Source organism: Trachinotus anak, unplaced genomic scaffold (genome assembly GCF_046630095.1).
Source record: "Trachinotus anak isolate AG129_WGS33_773 ecotype Australia unplaced genomic scaffold, CSIRO_AGI_Tana_v1 ptg000010l, whole genome shotgun sequence".
Lineage (NCBI taxonomy): Eukaryota > Metazoa > Chordata > Actinopteri > Carangiformes > Carangidae > Trachinotus > Trachinotus anak.
Window position 1 is genome coordinate 3,356,335 of NW_027273861.1, and position 20,272 is coordinate 3,376,606.

General features: G+C 43.7%; 3 protein-coding genes across 5 annotated transcripts; 2 read left to right on the forward strand and 1 right to left on the reverse strand.

Moving 5' to 3' along the window:
- Window positions 1-103: 103 nt before the first annotated feature.
- LOC139626539 (uncharacterized) lies at window positions 104-3,994 on the forward strand. Its single transcript, XM_071486911.1, has 9 exons — window positions 104-291; window positions 435-498; window positions 845-900; window positions 999-1,032; window positions 1,129-1,154; window positions 1,237-1,312; window positions 1,436-2,992; window positions 3,084-3,126; window positions 3,218-3,994. Exons 1-9 carry the CDS (start codon window positions 214-216, stop codon window positions 3,228-3,230), a joined length of 1,947 nt encoding a protein of 648 aa, XP_071343012.1. The 5' UTR covers window positions 104-213; the 3' UTR covers window positions 3,231-3,994.
- Window positions 3,948-14,848, reverse strand: ppat (phosphoribosyl pyrophosphate amidotransferase). Its single transcript, XM_071486912.1, has 11 exons — window positions 14,715-14,848; window positions 8,210-8,276; window positions 7,745-7,951; window positions 7,407-7,519; window positions 6,675-6,820; window positions 6,351-6,423; window positions 6,112-6,263; window positions 5,860-5,987; window positions 5,547-5,768; window positions 4,562-4,682; window positions 3,948-4,456 (listed from the first exon to the last, which is right to left on the reverse strand). Exons 1-11 carry the CDS (start codon window positions 14,840-14,842, stop codon window positions 4,281-4,283), a joined length of 1,533 nt encoding a protein of 510 aa, XP_071343013.1. The 5' UTR covers window positions 14,843-14,848; the 3' UTR covers window positions 3,948-4,280.
- paics (phosphoribosylaminoimidazole carboxylase, phosphoribosylaminoimidazole succinocarboxamide synthetase) lies at window positions 8,720-19,448 on the forward strand. Of its 3 annotated transcripts, none has more exons than XM_071486908.1 (15): window positions 8,720-9,133; window positions 9,376-9,873; window positions 9,961-10,020; window positions 10,992-11,597; window positions 12,300-12,377; window positions 13,728-13,885; window positions 15,462-15,504; window positions 15,600-15,797; window positions 17,112-17,290; window positions 17,393-17,572; window positions 17,682-17,795; window positions 17,912-17,995; window positions 18,611-18,791; window positions 18,890-19,048; window positions 19,139-19,448. In XM_071486908.1, exons 1-15 carry the CDS (start codon window positions 8,737-8,739, stop codon window positions 19,303-19,305), a joined length of 3,102 nt encoding a protein of 1,033 aa, XP_071343009.1. In that variant the 5' UTR covers window positions 8,720-8,736; the 3' UTR covers window positions 19,306-19,448. The 3 variants fall into 3 exon arrangements, with proteins under 3 accessions (XP_071343009.1, XP_071343010.1, XP_071343011.1); XM_071486909.1 differs by having other exon boundaries at window positions 11,007-11,597; XM_071486910.1 differs by lacking the exons at window positions 8,720-9,133; window positions 9,376-9,873; window positions 9,961-10,020; ... (1 more) ...; window positions 12,300-12,377; window positions 13,728-13,885 and adding an exon at window positions 15,233-15,373.
- The last annotated feature ends 824 nt before the right edge of the window (window positions 19,449-20,272 follow it).

Genomic DNA, 20,272 nt, shown 5'->3' on the forward strand with positions numbered 1-20,272 from the left:
TTGTTCATTAGAAATATTCAAACACGCTATTTCGATAAACATGATATCATAATTTCCTAATAACAGTGAAGGTATCACATGTCCATTGTCCAATCACCTTTCGCTTTTTGTGACAGAGGAATTTTGAACCCGAAAGCGCCCGAACCCTTTTTTTCAACCCTGCTACTTTTCACCAACTATCAGTCGATCAAGAAAACGTAATTTATATGCAACATGGACGTTTATTTAAATAAACAACTGCATGAAAATAGCTTTAACTACAAAAGGTCGCTGGATCGAATCATAGACAAGGTGCGTTGTGGTTGTAGCTATCGGTCGGAGGTAACTTTAACGTTAGCGTGGAGTAGCTAATGTTAGCTTAAGTTAGCTTGAAATATAAACTACAAAAATGTGGAAAAACTGAGCGTGCTAACCTCTGCAGTTGTTTCCCACAGTATTCAAAGGTTCAGTACCAAGACGGGGCGATAGAGGTGGACCTCGACAATACAAAAACACGAAGTAAGTTAACTAGAAAGCTGTTAAACACTGTAACCTATTGTAACCCATTGTATCTGAACATAAACAGTGGAGTACTGATGGTGCGGAGTTGACGACAGAAATAAAAACTGAAACGCCACTGACAGGCTGAAAACGACAAATAACACTGGTTAAAACTTTCTGACGTTGTATAGACTAAAATTACTAATCGAGAATTGTGACATATCAATCAATAGAATTGAATTTAGTTGCAGCCGTCCTATCTTTTGTTTTTGTCTGATTTGTGTCTGTGTGTGGAGTTCAGTAGTGGCCATGTAGCCTGGTCTCATTGTGTATCTTTTCTGTCTTGACTCCTTGCACGGTGAAGCTCTTGAACGCTACATGAAGCTGTCAAAAATAGAGCTGAACAAGCTGGAATCAAAGGTATGGGCCGCTATAAACACACTCTGCAGCCACACATGACACAAGCACATTCACCTGATTTACAGAACACTGCATAATAAAATACATCTTCTTCTCAGAGCCTGACAGATCTGAGAGAGGAGTCATTGAGAGGTCAGTGTCTATTACCTAAAATGAGAAAAGTTCATTTCCAGAGATGTCTGTGAATCATTTATTTCATCTAATTACTTTGATATTTCTTCAACACAGTGCAGGACATTACAAGAAACTCTCAGGTAAACCTGCCTTTATTTATCAAACAGTTCGGTCTTAAAGTATAAAAGTATATCATAAATTCATGATGTTTGTTTTCATCAGTTGGACCTCACACATCAGGATGGTGGAACTGATGAGAGTGGTGTCTCCTCCAGCCTTTTTTCTGGGGATGATGATGGTAAGAAGACTAATTTCTAAACACAGTTTGGAAGGACAAGTTGTGGCAGACACTGACATGAAGCAAGTTTTATTTGTGGTCTCAGTTTAGGTGATGTTTCTTTTCTCTTCTTGTGTTCTACAGGGATGGCTAGAAGTGACACGACTCAGCTGACTGTGAGCTCTTTGGATGAGAGTCAGAGAAACTTGTCTGAAACTGAGTTCCAGCCGGAGGACCAAGACGAGCAGCTGGAAATGACTCTGAGAAGTCACGGCAGCTCTTTTGTGGAGCTCTACCCCAGCATGATCAGTCGAATAGAGAGGGCGTGGCACCGGCAGAATGTCTCTGAGGCCGCCGACTCTGTGCTGAGGCGGTACCGCAGGTGGCGACAGCAGTCAAACAGAATCAGTCTTAACAGCACCTTCAATGTCACACAGAGGCACTCCAGCAGCAACCCAAGAAAGATGACCAGCAAGACGCTGCTCAGGGAAAACTCCAACAACCCGAGGAAAATGCAGCTCATGAGGATTGAATCTGTCCCTCAATCTCTTTCGCAGGCTTTGCAAGCGCAGCAGCCTTCTCCTGGGAGGGAGAGAGGCTCGCTGAGAAGAGAGCAGCACCAGCCTATCCTCGCCATGGACCTCTCCGGACACGCTGACACCTATCATCTAAAAGAGATCTCGCTGAACGAGACCTTCACTGTGTCTGAACTGTCCCAACCGGGAGGACAGCCCTACTCTTACACTGCCAGTCCTTCACGATCCTGCTATCCCCCTGCAAAAGCATCCTTGGACCTGTCTCTTAGGTCTAAAAGGCTTTTCCTCTCTGCACACTCAGAGCAGGCTGCTGGGTGCTCCGTGCATGCATCAGAAATCACTGCTGGTAAAGAAAGACCTGATATCTACAGTTCCCCAGTCAGGCAGAGTCCCTTAAAAGCAAGGATGATGACCAGCTTCAATACATCACCTCATGCCTTTTCCAGAAGCCCCAAAGAATATTCTGTGGAAAGCTTTTCCAGAGAGCCTACAAGGCCCAGATCGCTGTCCACTTCTCTGTCCTCCCCTCCACGAAGGCCTCTTGTGCCAGTGAGGATGCTTTGTCCTCAGGACTCCCATCTCTCCCCTCAGCCACAGCTGCGCTCACCTCAGTCGGCTGGCACAACATTAGCAGCAGCAGGTCGTCTCAGGCTCCGGCGGCACCTTTCCTTTGACTCATCCTTGCCATCCATCCACGTCTCCTACTCCCCAAAGAAGCTTGACGAGGACTTTATAAAACTCTACCACAAGTTCGTCTGCCAGAATAAATCTTCTTTCTTTAACAGCCTTCCCTGCCGTCTCTGCGCTAGAAGCTCTGATGCCAGCAGAAGCCACTCTTCCTCGGCTTTGGCAGCTCTCGCCTTGTCGCCTCACCGCTCCGTCCTGAGGAAACGTCACAGGGAGTTCGGCTGGGGCGGCAACCCTCAGTCCAAGCGCTCCAGGGAGGAGAGCTGCACATCCTCCCCAGGGTCCAGACACCATGGGAATGAGATGCTGAGGCGCTGTCTCTCCTCGTCTGAAGTGTCTCATGATGACCTCCCCTGCAGCTCCAGTAAACACAGCATGTGTAACAAATTCAGCACACAGCAGTGCCCAGCAGACGCACATCGGGAAGCCTGGATGAGACGGGGCCGGCCTGTGTCTGCAGTTGAGTTTTCTGGCCTGGGTAAGCCATGAAACACTGCATCATACAGAGTTTATTATTTCTGCCCTGTCGCTGTTATATTAATTATATTATATTATATTTATATTAACAGGAGGTTCACTTGAGAGCAGAATGGCAATTGGCCACTCCCCCAGGTAATTAACACAAATTCCTGTGTACTGTACGTGTTCTCCAATGTTCCTGCTTTCTCTTAATCCTCCTCTCTTCCTCCCCCAACATCTACAGAAAATGGTGGTGAACACAGACTACACCTGCCCACAGAGGTTCCCCAACAAGTCCCAGAATGGAAAACAATTCATATTTTGTAACAAATGTCAGAATATCTTGTGGCAGCGTGATGGTCCCAGTACAAATACTGGTAACAGACTGGGTGATACTGGAGGTGTGTATCTCTCTGCTGGTTCAGTCTGAGCTCAGATCATTTTATTACTAAACTGTGATGCCACTGTTGAGACGTTAAAGCTCCACATGGTCGTTGCTGAGTTGTTTTCTCTGTTTGTGTCTTATTTTAATGGTTACTCTTTCATTTGAATGATGTGTTCATATTCTTGTTTGTTCTGTTGCTCAGTTTTAGACTTTTTGTGCTGTGTTGCATCATTGTCTACGTTAATACAGCATCATGTTTATTTCTTGTAATATCTGTTCAACATTCAAATAAAATTATATTTCAATGTGAAAATACTGTTTCTGAAAAAAACACTTGTTCTTGTTGCAGTTTTTCTGTTTATTTCATGTTCTATCATATTCATATAAAGTTCAGAAAACAACATTTCCAGTCAGACCCAAAACAAAAGAACATAGTGGTAAATTTTCGATTAAGATTTAGTTAGATTAAAGTAAAACAGAGTTTCACTTTTTTGGTCACTATCCTTGTGCGCTTTTCTGACACGACAAATTCTAATGCTCATGTTTGTTAAGGCTTGGAATGTGAAAACTTGAGACACTAGTTTTAAGATTTCTGAAAATACATTTACAAAGTAATCTTCAAAAAAAAAACAAAAAGGTTAGTTTTGTGTGGTCAGATGTGCACCTGTAATCAGGATGTAGTAAATCTCACTGCAGGTGAAACTATGACCACTGGAGGTCATCAAAAGCAGCATTTTCATCTGCTGTTGGATGAAGGGTCTGAGCAGGAGGACGACTCTATGCAGAAAAAGCATGTAGAGTAATTACAAAAAACTGAAATGCCTGACAATTTCTTATCCAGTCTATCGGGAACATTTTATCAACATGTGGGAGCGTGCAGTGAATCCACAGTGCTGCTGTAACCGTGGCGTTGGTGCAGTGGTTACCACTCCAGCTCCACTGGATATTTCCCAGTCAGACAGGCAGTGCAGTGGCCCACTCTCCTACTGGACTTGTTACTGGAGCTGATCATCTTGTCCTTCTCCTGGACGGAGGCGATCCCCTCCTGCACAGCTGATACCAGGCCCTCCACAGTCAGATACTGAACACTGTCTGCACCTATACAACAGTTCATGTGTTAATTGAGATGCACGCTTCAACATCGCTTTGTGTGTGAGAAGAGGCCACAATGACACTGTGATGCACTTCTGTGTTAGCAGTTACCTATGTATCCAGCAATGTCCTTAAACTCTGGCTTGTTGGCAATGAGCTCTTCCTTGGTTGGGATGTTGATGCCCATGTAACAAGGGAACCTGATTGGTGGAGAGGCCACTCTGATGTGAACCTGTCAAAGAGTTAATACAGGTCAGTGTTTATCAATCAGTGTCACATTCAGGTTGGCACACGTAGCATGTGCCATTTCTTGTGCTGGTTTGGGGTTTTAAAGTCTCCCACCCACAGAAGCCAACACCTGAATGTCTCAGTGATGGTTGTACAATCTGAAACAAGAGTTGTATTCACTAACTAGTTATTTAAGAGATAAGAGCTATAGATAGAAAACAGACATTTTGAGGGTTTCCCCCACTTTAAATACACTGTGTAAAAAAAAACAAAAACAAAACTAACTTAAGTAAATCTGTTTTAGCACAAGAAAATATTAAAGTTTCTCTCCAGACGTGTTTTAAATTATGTGAAAATCAGATTAATATTTAGTTTAACCTGGTTTTTGCACAGAAAAATGTGCTTTATGTTGTTTGTTAGCTTGTAAGTGGCAGTGGCTGACACAGTGTTAGTGGTTGTGCTAATGCTAACTCTGGCTCTCTGTACTGACAAGGTTTCAGGTTTATGTAGCCCTGCTCCCGTAATGAAAATGGTTCACAGCTTTTTTAGCTTGTGAGACCATCATGACTGATTCCCTGTGTGCTTGGTTATTGTCATTTGGACCAGAGTGATTTTTGTCCCCATTTTTTTAAAGCAAATGTTCGATCTGATCAATCAATCGCCTCCTGAGCTGAGCAGAGTCAGATCCTGATGTTTCTCATCCCACTCTCAATATAGTTACTAGATGATGGTTAAAACACGTTGGCTTGCCTTTAATGAGCAATGTAGCAGCATGCTTGATGGTTAATAAGCCTGATATTAGATTTTATAAAAGTATAGTACTCACTCTGTCTACTGCATGTCACCATATTTACTTTAGTCAACAAACCTCTGTTGCACCAGCCTCCTTGAGCAGTTTTATAATGGGGGAGATGGTGTTGCCTCTGACAATGGAATCGTCAATTAGCACCACTCGTTTCCCCGTGAAATTGTCCGTCAGTGCCCCAAACTTCTTGGCCACCCCAAGTTGCCTCAGACGGGTATTTGGTTGAATAAATGTTCTCCCAACGTAGCGGTTCTTGCACAAAACTTCGATGTATGGCAGCCCAGCCTGTGAGAGGAGGACAGGTCCGTGAGGAGGAGAAGGAGGGTGTATGATAGCATTTCTTTACAGAGTCAGAGCAGACAGGTTGTACACAGACCTGCTGAGCGTAGCCCAGTGCAGCAGGTGTTGCAGACTCTGGCACAGTGCTGACAACGTCTGCGTTGGTCGGAGCCTCGATGGCTAACTGTCGACCACAGCGCTGCCTCACAGTATAGACCATCTGTCCTGCAAGACAAATATAAAATACTGTTGATGCTGCTCCCTTTCAATTTAAGTATTTCAATGATTCTATAAAACTGGCATTTAGTTATGAATACTGAAATAATTAAACATATGAATGTATTCATACCTTCAAAAATAGAGTCTGGTCTGGCAAAATAAACATATTCAAATATGCAGAAGGCAGGGAGGTCTCCCTCAGGTCGAGGCACAACACTCAGAGACTTGACTCCATGTTTGGATATCTGGACTATCTCTCCTGGTAAGACCTCTCTGTAATACCTGAGAACCAGGAAACACATGAAATGGCCATCACCCACAGCTCTACAATAACAGTCAGAAGATATCACGTTGGTGGTAAAAACATACTTGGCACCGATGGACTGAAAACTGCAGGACTCTGATGACACAACCCACCCCTCAGTGTCCTCCTCTCCAGCACCTGACCAAAGGGACAAAGAGTGAAGTTAATCATCCTCCAGCTCACATGTCTGACCTCTGACGAAGTCAAAGGCCGGCATGTGACATAAAGAGCGTCCTGGCTGCAGCACTGATAACCTCTCGTGAGGCCTCTTCTTTACCGATAGTGGAAGTTCAGGTCTTTTAAGGACAAACATGTCTATGTTCAGCACATACAATGTCTCTGATGCAAAGGTCACATGTAAAGAAGGAAAAAAAACATGTTTAGAATACCTGGACTGTGCAGTTTAGAGATGGGAACAACCCGTCCAATGCAGAGGGGTCGATTTCCATAAGGGTCACGCACTGCATAGATGACGTCTTTGAACATCACCAACAGTGAGTAGGATGTTGGGGTCTCAGTCATGAGGTTTTTAATTCTGCAACCCAAAAAAGCAATTATTAAAACACTGTGTAGAAAATAGTTAAAGGTCCATATTTGACACTTCTCCTCTGTTTTATCTGAAGTATTAATATCCATCAGAAGATATATTTGTGGTTTTAAGAATCAAAAACCATCTCAGTGTAGTTTTACATCTCCTCTCTCAGGCTTCTCTCTGGAGCTCTAATAACAACAGCTCAGTCAGCCAATCAGAAGAGAGGATTTGAGTCTCTCTTCTGATTGGCTGACTGTTTTCTGAGTGAGCCAATAAAAATATAGCAGATTTCAGGCAAACACTCAGAGAAACCAAATCCTGCAAGGTTGGATGGTCCAGGTGGGCGGGGCTTGGGGCGTGGCTGAGAGCAGTGACTGTTTTGTTGTGACATCACAAAGTTCCAGAAGTCCTGATGGCTGGTTTTAAGGCTCAGTTTCTGAATACAGGCTGTGTGCATTTCTCTGTGGACTGAGGCTTTGATACTTTCACAGTATTAATATAGAACCTAGACCTGCTTTATAATTATCTTCTCACTTTATACAATATGGGACCTTTAACATTATACACAGCATTATGTCATGACACTGACCTGGCAACCCAGTCCGGTGCATCCAGCTCCTCCATAGGTGGAGTAAAGGCCAGTAGCTGGGTGATGAGCTCGCTGTCTGAGCTGGTGGAGAGGCCTACACCATGGCGCATTACCTGCACGGCACAGTTATGACAAGTGATTTAGTGTACACACAGAAGGTGCATCCATGTGTTTACTCTCTGTTTGAAGACATGAATTATCACTCCCACACACACAGGGACAGAGCTTACTGTATCTAGAGGTGATAATATATAAACACATAGTACGAAGAAAGGGCCATTTACATTTACATTTACATGCACCAGGTTGAGTGTGGACGAGCAGAGGGTCATCCTCACCTTTTTCCTCAAGGCATGAGCATTAACCAGCTCTCCATTGTGTGCAACAGCAATCTTGCCATGCAGCGTATCCACCACAAAGGGCTGGCAGTTCTGCAGCTCCGAGATCCCAGTGGTTGAATAGCGTGTGTGACAAATGCCAAGGTTACCATAGCGCAGTTTGAGAAGAGCCTCGGGCGGAAAAGCAGTGCTAACAAGTCCCATTCCCTAAAAAAAAAAAAAAAAAATGACAAGAGGAGGGAGACGTGTTTCCACTTGCACAATCTGCACAAATAAAGTGAATGGTAATATGAATGCATGTTGTTGAAGTAGAAGTGTGATAAAGCTGTAAAAAAAACAAACCAACAAACAAACCAAAACAACCATTGTTGTGTTTATGTGTGCGTGTGTTACTTTTACAGTGTGAGTTAAACCATGCTTCTGTATAATTAGTGAAAGTGCTTCTGCTCATGCTTTCCTGTTTACCTTGTGGGTTGTGTATGTAGGTGGACTGGCTCCATCACTTGTAACGATTCCGGCGCTTTCCTGTCCCCTGAGCAGACACAAACAGTCACATATAAAATTGCATCACTGTCAATACATCAGGGAGATGTGAATCTTATAATGAGCGATCCCTCAGTCTCTTTTCTGCAAGTCTGAATATGAATAAACTTGTTGTGAAGCTTGATATGAGCCTTCAGGCAAACCAAACTGGATTGACTCAGGGGAAAAAAATAAAGCAGGAATGAGGAGCAGAAAAGCAGAAACATCTGCTTCTCTGCTGTGGCTGCCATAGAGGGAGAGCCGCCTTGCTGCAGTTTCAGCCTATTTACCAAGCTGCTTCTCGGATTACAGTTGGTCCCGCCCCCTCAGCACACAGCTTAAGCCAGTGGTGAGGCTGCTTTTCTGCATGGAGGCGTTGCTTTCAGGCTTAACCGCCTGGTTGCCTAGGGAACCGGGCAGCAGAGACAGACGGGCTGGGGGAAAGAAAGCGTTTCCAGGTCAGCTCAAACATGGAGAAAGGAGCAGAGAGACAAAGAGGAGGTGATATGGAGGTGGTGGAAGAAAAAGGCTCAGTGGAGAGGCAGTGGGGGGAGGCAGAGGTGCTGGCTCTCATGTCTGTGTGGGACGAGGTTGGAGCTCAGCATGTAGCTGAGAGCAGAGCCACATTTGAGTTGATCTCAGAGCGCCTGAGGAGGCTCAGTGTTGTGCGCAGCTGGTGGGAGTGTCAGGCCAAGTGCAGGAGCCTGGGACTTCAGGGCAGGAAGCCTGACGCAGCAGCGGGCACTTCAGCAAACTACAGCCCAGGAGTGGATGGAAGGCCGGTGGAGGGCTGGGAGGAAGAGGTGGAAGATGTGGGTAATCAGAGAGGAGTCTACCCTTCCTCAGTCACTATCCCCATGCAGGAAGGTAAATGTAGGTTTAACCCCAAGTCTAGCTCTGATGATCACAACACATTTTAGTATTTAAACTAACATCAGAGGATAAGAAAGCATTTCAGTGGAGCTTTTTTAGGACTGAAACTGAACCACAACACTTATTGTGGAATATAAATTTTGTTTGATTCAGGTTGAATTTAACATTTTATACAAGATCCATCTTAATCTTTTTAACCCATCTAAAGATAACACTGTGTGTGCACATGTGTACAGGAGTCAAGAGTCGCATCCATCGGCCGCTTCCTTACACTCCAAGCGTGGCTGAAGAGGGGGGCCGCCACTGGACAGATGACGAGGTGCGAGCGCTGCTGTGCGTGTGGGCTGACTGGCGTATTCGAGAGCGCTTGAAATGCACGCTGCGCAACAAGTCCATCTTCCAAGAGATGGCCCGTCAGATGCAGAGGAAATTTGGGGTGGTACGCAACTGGAAGCAATGTCGGACAAAATACAAGAACTTGAAGTATGACTACAAGACTGCCAAAAGCGCTCACGCTGCTGGGGTCAGCACAGCAGGAGGCCCGGGGAAGTACATGAAGTTCTTTGATGAGGTGGAGGCCATTCTGCTGGACCGTGGACTGGAAAATGGGACAATGGAAATGCAGAAGAGGCTGTATGATGGAGAAATGGCAGCAGGGAGGCTAAAAACACCAGCAGGCCACACAGCACAGACGTCGACCTCAGAGAGTGAGGTCGTCATAGAGATTGATGATGGTACGTATTCAGTCTGTGATGCTTATAGTAGTTTGGTATTCAAGGCTAAAAGGACAATCACTTTACGACTGTTTATTTTATTTCCAGATGACAACAGTGATGACTACGATATGGACGGAGAAATGGAGGCAAAATGGAGAGGAACAGGTTTGTCACATCAAATCACCAGGACAGTTCACATTGTATGTGATTATTTATTTCCTTCTTCTGATTTCCTACAAAGCCATTAATGGTCAGGCACCATCGTACCTTGGAGAGCTTATAGTTCCCTATTTTCCCAATAGGACACTTCGCTCTCTAAATGCAGGTCAACTTGTGGTTCCCAGAGTTTGTAAGAGCAGAATGGGGGGCAGAGCCTTCAGCTATCAGGCTCCTCTCCTGTGGAACCAGCTCCCAGTGTGGGTTCGGGAGGCAGACCCCTTCTCTACCTTTAAGATCAGGCTTAAAACTGTCCTGTTTAGTAAAGCTTATAGTTAGGGCTGGCTCGGGTATGTCCTGACCCATCCCTTAGTTATGCTGCTATAGAGCTAGACTGCTGGGGGATTCCCATGATTCACTGGGCGCTCTCTCTCTATTTCTGTCTCTCTCCCTCTCTCTCTCTTGATGACTTCATGCCATTAACTTTGTATTTTTTTTCTCTCCCGTAGTTTGTGCTTCTCCTCTCTCTCCCTCTCTCTGTCCTCATTCTGCAGGTCTCTCTGCCTCTGGAGCAGCAGGATCCAGATCCACCACTACTCATCTTTACTATTAACCACTGTTACCTGTCATTATTATTGATAACACCATTACCTACACAGCTGTTCCTGGTCTCTCTCTCTCTCTCTTCTCTCCTCTCCCCCCCCCCACCCCCTTTTTATCTTCTCCTAAACCCAACCGGTCGAGGCAGACAGCCACCCACCCTGAGCCCGGTCCTGTTGGAGGTTTCTTCCTGTTAAAAGGGAGTTTTTCCTCCCCCCTGTCGCCAAGTGCTTGCTCTTTGTGGGAACTGTTGGGTTTTTCTCTTTAACAAAGTAAGGTCTTGACCTTACCCTGTAAAGTGCCTTGAGATAATGTATATTATGCTTTGGCGCTATACAAATAAAATTGAATTGAATTGAATTGAATTTTATTCACTCCAGATGTGCATCTAACAGATCCATCCAGCTCCGACCAGTTCCACGTGGTCACGGTGTCGGACACGGGTCGAAACTGGAGCGACCAGGAGGTGCGAGCGCTGATTCAAGTCTGGTCCGATGAGCGTGTGTGCAGGCAGCTGGAGAGCTCGACCAGGAAGAGAGACATCTTTGTCCAGATCTCCAACAGGCTTATGCAGCAAGGCATTGAACGCGACTGGAAACAGTGCCATACCAAGTACAAAAACCTCAAGTACCTTTACCGGTCCCTGCAAAGGGGTAAGACTGATGAAACTGACCCGAGACGCCTTATGAGGTTCTACGATGAGGTGGATGCCATTATGAATCGCACAACTAATGGCTCACCACATGCTGCAGACCACCAAGCAAATTCAGGACTTTTGACGTTGGAGGGTTATAAGGAGAGAGATCACGTAGATGTCTATTTGACGAAGGCGAACACAGTGACGACAATAGTGGGAGCGATGGAGGAGAGAACTTGTAGCTCTGACTCCGTCTCATCTGTAAGCCTCGATGTTACACCAAGCACTGAAGATCTGAGGCTGCACACGGTTAAGGAGCATCGCTTGGATCAACAGCACAGATCAGTGGGTGAGCCCAGGATCATTATTTATTCACATCTCGTGTGAAAGTGACCTTTAAGTTTTTTACTATCAGTGACCATGAAATCAGCAGCGGCAGGTTTCTTTTGACTTTACATCTCCTCAAGTGCTGCCATCAACTCATATGTGCATATTTGAATTGTTATGTACTTCAGTCCAGTTTACAATCAAACTTCAACCAAGTAGGTGAAACTTTTAAAAGGGTCAGTTCACAAAAACAAACAAACAAAAAAACTTATATCTGATACCACTTGGGGTAAGTGTGAAAATATGTAAGTGATTTTTAAGTTGGGTGAACAAACCCTTTAAACTTTAAGAAAATTCTTAAAATAAGTGGGAAATTATTTTAGGTGAAAATAAAATGTTTCCAAAAGCAAGAATAAAACCCTAATTATTTTCCTTTCAGTGAAGTAGTAGTGTAAAAACACTGAAGTAAAATTAATTAGCTCAATGTTTTATAATCACTGTGAATAAGAAAAATCTAACCACATCCCCCCAAAAAACTGTAATGTCACAGACTTTAGGCCCGCAATTTATTCTTTGCAGTTGCAGCAGCTCTGATTTTTTTCTTTTGTTTTAAGAAGTCACAAGTCTGTCTGTCCAGCTTCACTTCACTTCAGAAATCAATTTTCCTGTGTTGTGAGAATGGCCTGTTGTCCTGTAACCGTTTTATATTGTATGTTGTTTGCAGACTCTTCAGATACTAGGGTAGAAAAAGACGATACCTACACAGCAAACAGAGGAATGAAGAGGAAAGCTGTGGATCAAGGTTTGAAATGTGCCTCTTTCTGTAATCACTCTGAATCTCACATGATTTTCACAACTGACTGAAGCCTTTGTAATTTCTGTCTCGGTCCCATGATTTGCTGTGGAGCCTCATAATGAAATTATGGCTAGGGATACAGCCAACAAAAGACACAACCAGTGTTGGGAGCGTTCCTATTAAAGGTCCCATATTGTAGAAAGTGGGATTTCCATGTGCTTTTTGATTATAAATCAGGTTAATGTGATATATATACTATTGAAGTACCAAAGTGCTCTGTTAGAGAAATGCACACAGCCTGTATTCAGAAACAGAGCCTTAAAACGAGCCGTCAGGAGTTCTGTAACTTTGTGATGTCGCAACTTACAGTCACCACCCTCAGCTATGCATCCAGCATGACCCACATGGACCCACCATCTAACCATTGTTTTTTTTGTGTAATTTTAACTTTATTAACACAACAACACAACATTAAGCGGTCATTCTGTTGCTGAGCTAGCAAGCTGCAAGACAAAAAAATAAATAAAAATATTGAATACACTAAAATTGAGTAAACACTGCATGATCATTGGATATCAGGAAGCCAGTGTATCATTGCACAGCCTTCTTGACCATTGCTGTTTGTATTTACTGTCGGTTTTCCCAAGCTACAACAATGGGCTACAGTCCATTACTTGTGGTTGGCCTGGCCGATGAGAACAGAGGCTCAGAGACAGAGCTAGAGCTCCAAAGAGTAGCGTGAGAGAGGAGAAGTAGAAATATATTGAGATGGTTTTTGGTACTTAAATAAAATATATCTTAAATATATCTTTTTATGGATTTCATAACTAAAAATACAACACTGGAAAAGCTTAAACTATGGGACTTTAAAAATGTATTTCACTGCAGATTACAGACTAAATGCCATTAAATATAATTTATACCATGTTTTGTTACTCATTCACACAACACTGACTAAAACCAGGAGTCACTGAGGGTGATGTTTTTTCTAGCAAAAAGGCTGAAGACAACGTTTTTCCTTGACCTTTTATTTTCCACTGCATTGTGTAAAGAGTGAAAAACCAGTAAACATGATGAAAATAAAACAATGTGAGGTTCTTCTTCTTAACCTCTTTGGCAAAATCTTGGGAAATATTTTTTAATGTGGTGTGGACTCATATTTTATATTGTACATACATAATCCATTACTGCCCACCAATGGGTACAACACATGATGAAATCCACTGAAAAGAAACTGCTCGCCCATGAAGATTTAAAAATTGAATCAGAATTTTTTTTTTTTTTAACAAACAAAGGCATCCAGGTGATGTATGAATGATCATCTGAAGATAAACCTGTCTTTATTCTTCTTTTCAGACCCCAAACTCCAGACTCCAGCAAAAAAAATGGATACTGGCTCTAACTTTGCTGATAACACGGAGGCCCAGTGTAAAGAAGAGCAGGATCACATCCCAATAATAAGGATCAATTCAGTGTGTTCGATGGCCTCCCCTAATCCATCCCCTGGGAGACAGGTAATAACTGCTAACTACATAGTACGAAACACAACCAAGGTAAACTATGAAAAGATTTCTGAAAGAAAGAAGAATTTCTGTGTTATCTTATTAGAGCCGTGAGGACTAGTTGATTAATCGTTGAGCTCATCAACAGAAAATCAATCAGTAACCATTTACACAATAGATTTATCATCACTGTGACAGACTTGCTGTGTGGACCCCAGGAAGACAAGTGACCACTGTGTGGAATAAACGGGGAAGAAAAATGAATAAATAAATAAATCATTTAGTCTTTTTTCAAGCCAAAATGCCATCCTCCGGCTCTCCGTTGACATAATAAATATCTTTTAGTTTGTGACAAAATACATAATCTTGGGCTGTGGTTAATTAACTTTATTTTTTCTATGTTCTAATGTTTTATAGACAAAACGATTAATCATTTAATTCTGAATAATTGGCACCTGAAAATAATTTATTTATGGATGTATTTTTCCAATTTTATTTAATTTTCAGTCACATTTAATCTCATGTGGCCTGGAGTCACGCGTTTAACACGCGTTTGTTGTCACGCAAACAAACAGTTGTGATAATGGGGGGGAGGGGGCTGCTGTCCTCACAAATACTAAACTTTAACTTGTCTGTTTTTCTTTTGTGTGACTTGTCAAGACAATGCAACGATACTTGTCAACTTCAGCTTGACTCAGAAGACAAGCCGAGACACTTTAAGTCCATAAAAATCACCATTTTTTGGACTCAATGAAAATAGTTAAAATAATTTATGCAAATGACCTAAACGGACCTTTTACTCACACACACACACACATGCACACACTTGTGCGCCACTCACCTGTGCTGTAAGGCCACCAGCCCCAGAGTCAGGACCTGCGCCACCTCCAGCTGTGTGGGCCACTCTCCGGCGGCCACGCAGCCGAAAACCCCGCACTCCTCCCCGATACCGCACTCCTCGAGCTCCATGTCTCCCGCGCCGGCCCGGTAACCCTCGCGGACAGTCTCGTGCCCGGTCGTCTGAGCGGCCGGCGCGTGCGTGCGTGTACGCGCGCTGTTAGAGTTGGCCGAGCACGTGCCGCCGCGCGGTAAAACGATGCTCGCTAAAAACAGTGGACTGAGCTCGAGAGAGCAGCTTCAGCGGGCAGAGGAGGCCAACGGCGCCGTCATCACAGGAACTGATCAGATCTGATCGAACATATTGATTTGACGAAGCACGCGCGGTATTTGGCGATGAGGAAGATAGCAACGATCCTGAATCCAACTAATGAATTCGGTTGAGAGGGAAACAGTTTTCTGCTGACTGAGTTTTGTGATAAATCAATCCTCTTGAGAGAGGGAGAATGTGAAATGGGGGTAGTTTAGTGGATAAACCCGAAAAAAGTTCATCGTCTTCCTAAATATTTGATGTTGGAGCGTCTTCCCACCACGTGGTGACCGATGCGCTGCTGTGATTGGTTGGATGAATCAGTTCAGGGATGTGATTGGTTGTCAGCGCACGTAAGACCGACTCCTCTTCCCTCGCCTCTTGCCCGTGAACTCACCACCTTTTAAAAGTTGAGTGGCCCGTTTGTGATTTGTCTTACAGGGCTGTAAGTCTTTGAAGAACTCCATCATGGCCTCCACACCAGGTACAGTACGACGAAGAACGCATACTTTACAAATTAATTGAAATGTGCAGCGTTTAATTTTGGGGGGTTTGCTGTTTATGTGTGCGTGTTTTCAGAGCTGAAGATCGGCCAGAAGCTGAATGAGGGCAAAACAAAGCAGATTTTTGAGCTGGTGGACCAGCCCGGACTGGTTCTGGTGCAGTCCAAAGACCAGATCACTGCTGGCAATGCGGTGAGGAAAGACCAAATGGAGGGCAAGGCTGCCATCGCCAACAAAACGACGAGCTGCGTGTTCAAGCTGCTCCAGGAATCCGGTAAATGAGTAGAAGTTATTATAGAGTTGGTCCATTGAAAAGATAAAGAGACACGATGCCAGGTGAATGTGTGGGCTGCAGCAGCGGGGACACACTCTCCCTCAGGCAACTTTCCCACATGTGGAGAAACATGCTTTGGTGCAGAGTGGATTCAAGTTAGTTACTGTAGAAATAAAGCATTTTAAACATTCCTTTACTATATTTTATGCAGGCTTCTTCACACATCACCCAGTTGACCCCAGTGGTGTTTGAGATAGGAGGTCAGTGAGGTGACAGGAGGACAACCTTGGCCTATTTACCTTTTCTGTTACAAGCATTTGGGAACAGAAATCAACCACTTTCAGCTTTTAAAAAATAAAGTTTCCACAGCCACAGTCTCTGTTATTTACATTACCTCAATTCAATTTGCTTGTTTTGTAAGTTCAAAATCCAGTAATTTGTAGTCTAATATCACAGAAGTCTTAAGATAAGCAGCAAATATTCACATTTGAGAAGCTAGAACCAGCAAACATATTGATATTTCTGCTATTAAAATGGCTGAAATTAATAATGATCAAAATAGTCTGCAATTTCTGTCAATTGCTTAATTGTTGTACCTCTTTTTTTCAATTTTTCTTCTATGAAAAAAGTCAGTAACAGCTTCAAACACTGTTTTCTGTGATGTGCTGGTGAAACTGTGATTTATGACAGTATACGTGTATGTGTGATCTCTGCACTCTGCATTTGCACAGTAAATACTTTTGAAACGATGAAGGCTGCCCAGAGCTGACAGAGCCATACAGTTAGGTGTGTGTGTGTGTGTGTGTGTGTGTGTGTGTGTGTGTGTGTGTGTGTGTGTGTGTGTGTGTGTGTGTGTGTGTGGGGGCTTGGTGCATAAACCTTAACATCTGGACTGGAAGTTTAAAAAAAAACAAACAAAAAACCCCAGATTCCAAAATGACTCTCCACCTTGTTTTGATTTAGAAGTAATTGGGTAACTGTGGTCCATCTGCCACTCATGACTGTGGTGTGGGTCAGCCGAGCTGTAGTAATTGCTGCCTTGTGACATTGCCACATATAACTCTCTAGAACGTGACCAACCACTCCCCCCCCACTTAACCTTAAATAACCACACCCCATCACTTAACCTTAAATTTCAGGTTGAAACTGAACTGTGCTAATTTGAACTTGTTTAAACTCTGTAATCCAAATTTATACAGAAGGTCAAAGTTACAATATTTGGTTGCAGATATGTTCCTTTTCTTTGTTCACAGCCCTGATACAATCAAGAGGTTTGGATTTTTTTTTTTTTTTTAAATCTACCCTGTTTTCCAGGTATTAAGACTGCCTTTGTGAAGCAGCACTCTGACACTGCGTTCATCGCTGCCCACTGTGAAATGATTCCCATTGAGTGGGTGTGTCGGAGGGTGGCGACCGGATCCTTCCTCAAGAGGAATCCAGGAGTCAAAGAAGGCTACCGCTTCTCTCCTCTGAAGATGGAGATGTTCTTTAAAGTGAGTCTGAGCCCTGAGCTTGATTGTGCTGTAGCTGTGGGCTCTGTGAGGGGCCAAACATCAAATCGTACCCAACAATAACACACTTGTTCTCTGCTGCAGGACGATGCCAACAATGATCCTCAGTGGTCCGAGGAGCAGCTGCTGGAGGCCAAGTTCTTCCTGGCTGGGCTCACTATCGGTCAGTGTGAGGTGGACATCATGAATCGCAGCACCGTGGCCATCTTTGAGATTCTGGAGAAGGCCTGGGCCACTCAGAACTGCACGCTGGTGGATATGAAGGTATCTGCAGAGCAGCGCTGCCCTCTGCTGGTTGATTTAATATCTCAGTGTGACCGCTTTTCTGCTGAGCTGCTGCACAGTTAATGAGAGTGATCCTCCCCCCTTACAGATCGAGTTTGGTGTGAATGTGAAAACTCAAGAGATTGTCCTTGCTGATGTGATCGACAACGATTCATGGAGGCTGTGGCCAGCCGGAGATCGAAGCCAGCAGAAAGATAAGCAGGTCAGGGATTTGTTTGATTTTTTTTTTTTTTTTTTTTTTTTTTTGATACTCTTGACTCTTGATTTAGATAAAAGCTTTAAATTTTATTTTATTTTTTTTATTTATTTTTTTCCTAGGTGTACCGGGACCTTAAAGAAGTCACCCCTGAGGCCATGCAGATGGTGAAGAGGAACTTTGAGTGGGTCTCTGAAAGGGTCAAGGTACACTGAACATGGTCTCCTAAGCTAATCTTTGTTATCGGGACAGGCTTTGAGTTTTGTTTGCCTTAAATCAACTCTGATACTAACAGGATTCAACATAATCTAATTATCTAATGTGCTTTGATGATCCCTAGTTTAATTATTTTCTTATTTTAATTCTTTAACACAACTCTTGATTAGTTGTTTGTTCTTACAGATACTGGGTTGATTTTTATGTAATAATAGATTTTTTTATATTCAAGATTTGTTCGCGAAACATACCTTTAAAAGCACGACTACATTTTTATTTAAACATTCTCTCTCTTGCAAATGAAAAGTTAAATTCATGAGAAATTAAACATGCCCTTACTCAGCTCAACTCAATCAGTATTAATCAAACCAACCTGCTGCCACAGCCTTGTTTGGTCTGGTAGCTTGTGGCCAGTAGCTTGTGGAGTCCAGAGTTTAGAAACTTTAACTCCATTATGCAACACTACAGACATGAGTCAGATTTTCTGTGCTTGTGATGTAGCATTTATTATTATCCAGTGATTTCTAGTTTAGTCTCACTTTAAGCAGACAAATAAAACTGAGATCTGCATGGAGCTGATCAGTGCCAATGTGTTGTGTCCCCAGCTGCTGCTGGAGCCCCAGGCCAGTGGACGGGTGGTGGTTCTGATGGGCTCCGTCTCTGACATGGCCCACTGTGAGAAAATCAAGAAGGCCTGTGGCTCCTATGGGATCCCCTGCATCCTCAGAGTCACCTCGGCACACAAAGGTCCAGATGAGACACTGCGCATCAAAGCAGAATATGAAGGTGCGCTTTCATCTCTGACCTAATCTCTGACCTATTCCTCTCAAGAGAAGTCGACTGTGTTGTCTATCATGTCATAATGTCCTAACGATTTTCTTCAGGTGATGGAATACCTACTGTGTTTGTGGCTGTGGCTGGCAGAAGCAACGGTCTCGGTCCAGTGATGTCAGGAAACACAGCTTATCCCGTCATCAACTGCCCGCCTCTCACTCCGGACTGGGGGGCTCAAGATGTCTGGTCCTCTCTCCGTATGCCAAGTGGTAAGCGCCGCTCTTACTGTATCCCCTGCTGAATCATGTGAGTGCATTCTTCACTGTAACTGAGCCTTTCTGTTTGTTTCCTCCCTGCAGGTCTTGGCTGTTCCACAATCCTCTCCCCCGACGCCGCTGCTCAGTTTGCGGCGCAGATCTTCGGGTTGACCGATCACCTGGTGTGGTGCAAACTGAGGGCCTCAATGCTCAACACCTGGGTGTCTCTCAAGCTGGCTGATAAGAAGCTACAGGCCTGCAGCCTCTGAAGTAGCTCAAGACCTCTTTGAGCCTTGTGTGCTCCTTTGGGGCTCCGCTGTCTGTCGATGCCTTGTCTTTGTTTACAGTTAAAAACCCACTAACATGAATCATTCCATGGAAAGACAAAAATAATAAAAGCTTCTGAATTAAATGTTTCTGTGGTTGCTTCAATTGCATTATTTCTGTGCATCAGTATTGATGGAGACAAAATTTTCAGTGAAAGCTGTAGTTTGACTTTTTGGCAAATACAGTTCCTTTAAGTTCCTCTCCTGATGTGTTTTTAAACTATGTAAAATTTGTCTGCTATGATTCTAATATTTTGTTTAACCTGGTTTTCCCACATAAAAAGTAGAAGGAAAAAATAAAAAACTGGTCTGGAAACTCATCTACTCTGACTTCCTCATTGAGAAATCTGGATCAGGCCTTGGCCCCGCCCACCACCTGCTGGCTCCAGGTGTCCAGGTGAAAGAGCAGAGAGTATGAAGATGGTTAGAGGAGGAAACATCAGAGAGACTCAGCCTCATGTTTGAGCCTCAGTCAGACCCAGACTCAGATGAGGAGTCTGTTGAGACCAGAATCAGAGACTAGCTGACGGATCAGAACAGTTAGCATAGTTAGCATCTTTTATTAGTTTATGTTGTTTGTTACCTTGTAACTGGCAGTGGCTGACACAGTGTTAGTGGTTGTGCTAATGCTAACTCTGGCGCTCTGTACTGACATGATTTCAGGTTTATTTAGCCCCGCCCCCCCTCCCCACAAGTTGACAGGATTGGTTGCTGAGGTTCTATGACGTATGAACCCCTGACAGTCTGAATCTGTTTTTATGAGACTGTCATTGGTTCACTGCAGTTCAAGGAGTCATGGTGTTGACTGATTATTTCACTCATCATATGTCTTGTATTATATAAAAAACATCATGTGGACAACAAAGTTAAACAGTTGATTTTCATTGAGGATGACTTTAAACTAAGAGAT

Bases quoted from the DNA above. Each gene is read 5' to 3' on its own strand.
- LOC139626539 (XM_071486911.1), top strand. From the start codon at position 214: ATGGACGTTTATTTAAATAAACAACTGCATGAAAATAGCTTTAACTAC. The intron at 499-844 runs GTAAGTTAACTA...TGCACGGTGAAG, and splicing joins CGACAATACAAAAACACGAA to CTCTTGAACGCTACATGAAG. The intron at 2,993-3,083 runs GTAAGCCATGAA...TTATATTAACAG, and splicing joins AGTTGAGTTTTCTGGCCTGG to GAGGTTCACTTGAGAGCAGA.
- paics (XM_071486908.1), top strand. From the start codon at position 8,737: ATGGAGAAAGGAGCAGAGAGACAAAGAGGAGGTGATATGGAGGTGGTG. The intron at 9,874-9,960 runs GTACGTATTCAG...TTTTATTTCCAG, and splicing joins CGTCATAGAGATTGATGATG to ATGACAACAGTGATGACTAC. The intron at 10,021-10,991 runs GTTTGTCACATC...TATTCACTCCAG, and splicing joins GGCAAAATGGAGAGGAACAG to ATGTGCATCTAACAGATCCA.
- ppat (XM_071486912.1), bottom strand. From the start codon at position 14,842: ATGGAGCTCGAGGAGTGCGGTATCGGGGAGGAGTGCGGGGTTTTCGGC. The intron at 7,952-8,209 runs GTAAACAGGAAA...TTTTTTTTTTAG, and splicing joins CTACATACACAACCCACAAG to GGAATGGGACTTGTTAGCAC. The intron at 4,683-5,546 runs GTTTGTTGACTA...ACTCTTTGACAG, and splicing joins AGGAGGCTGGTGCAACAGAG to GTTCACATCAGAGTGGCCTC.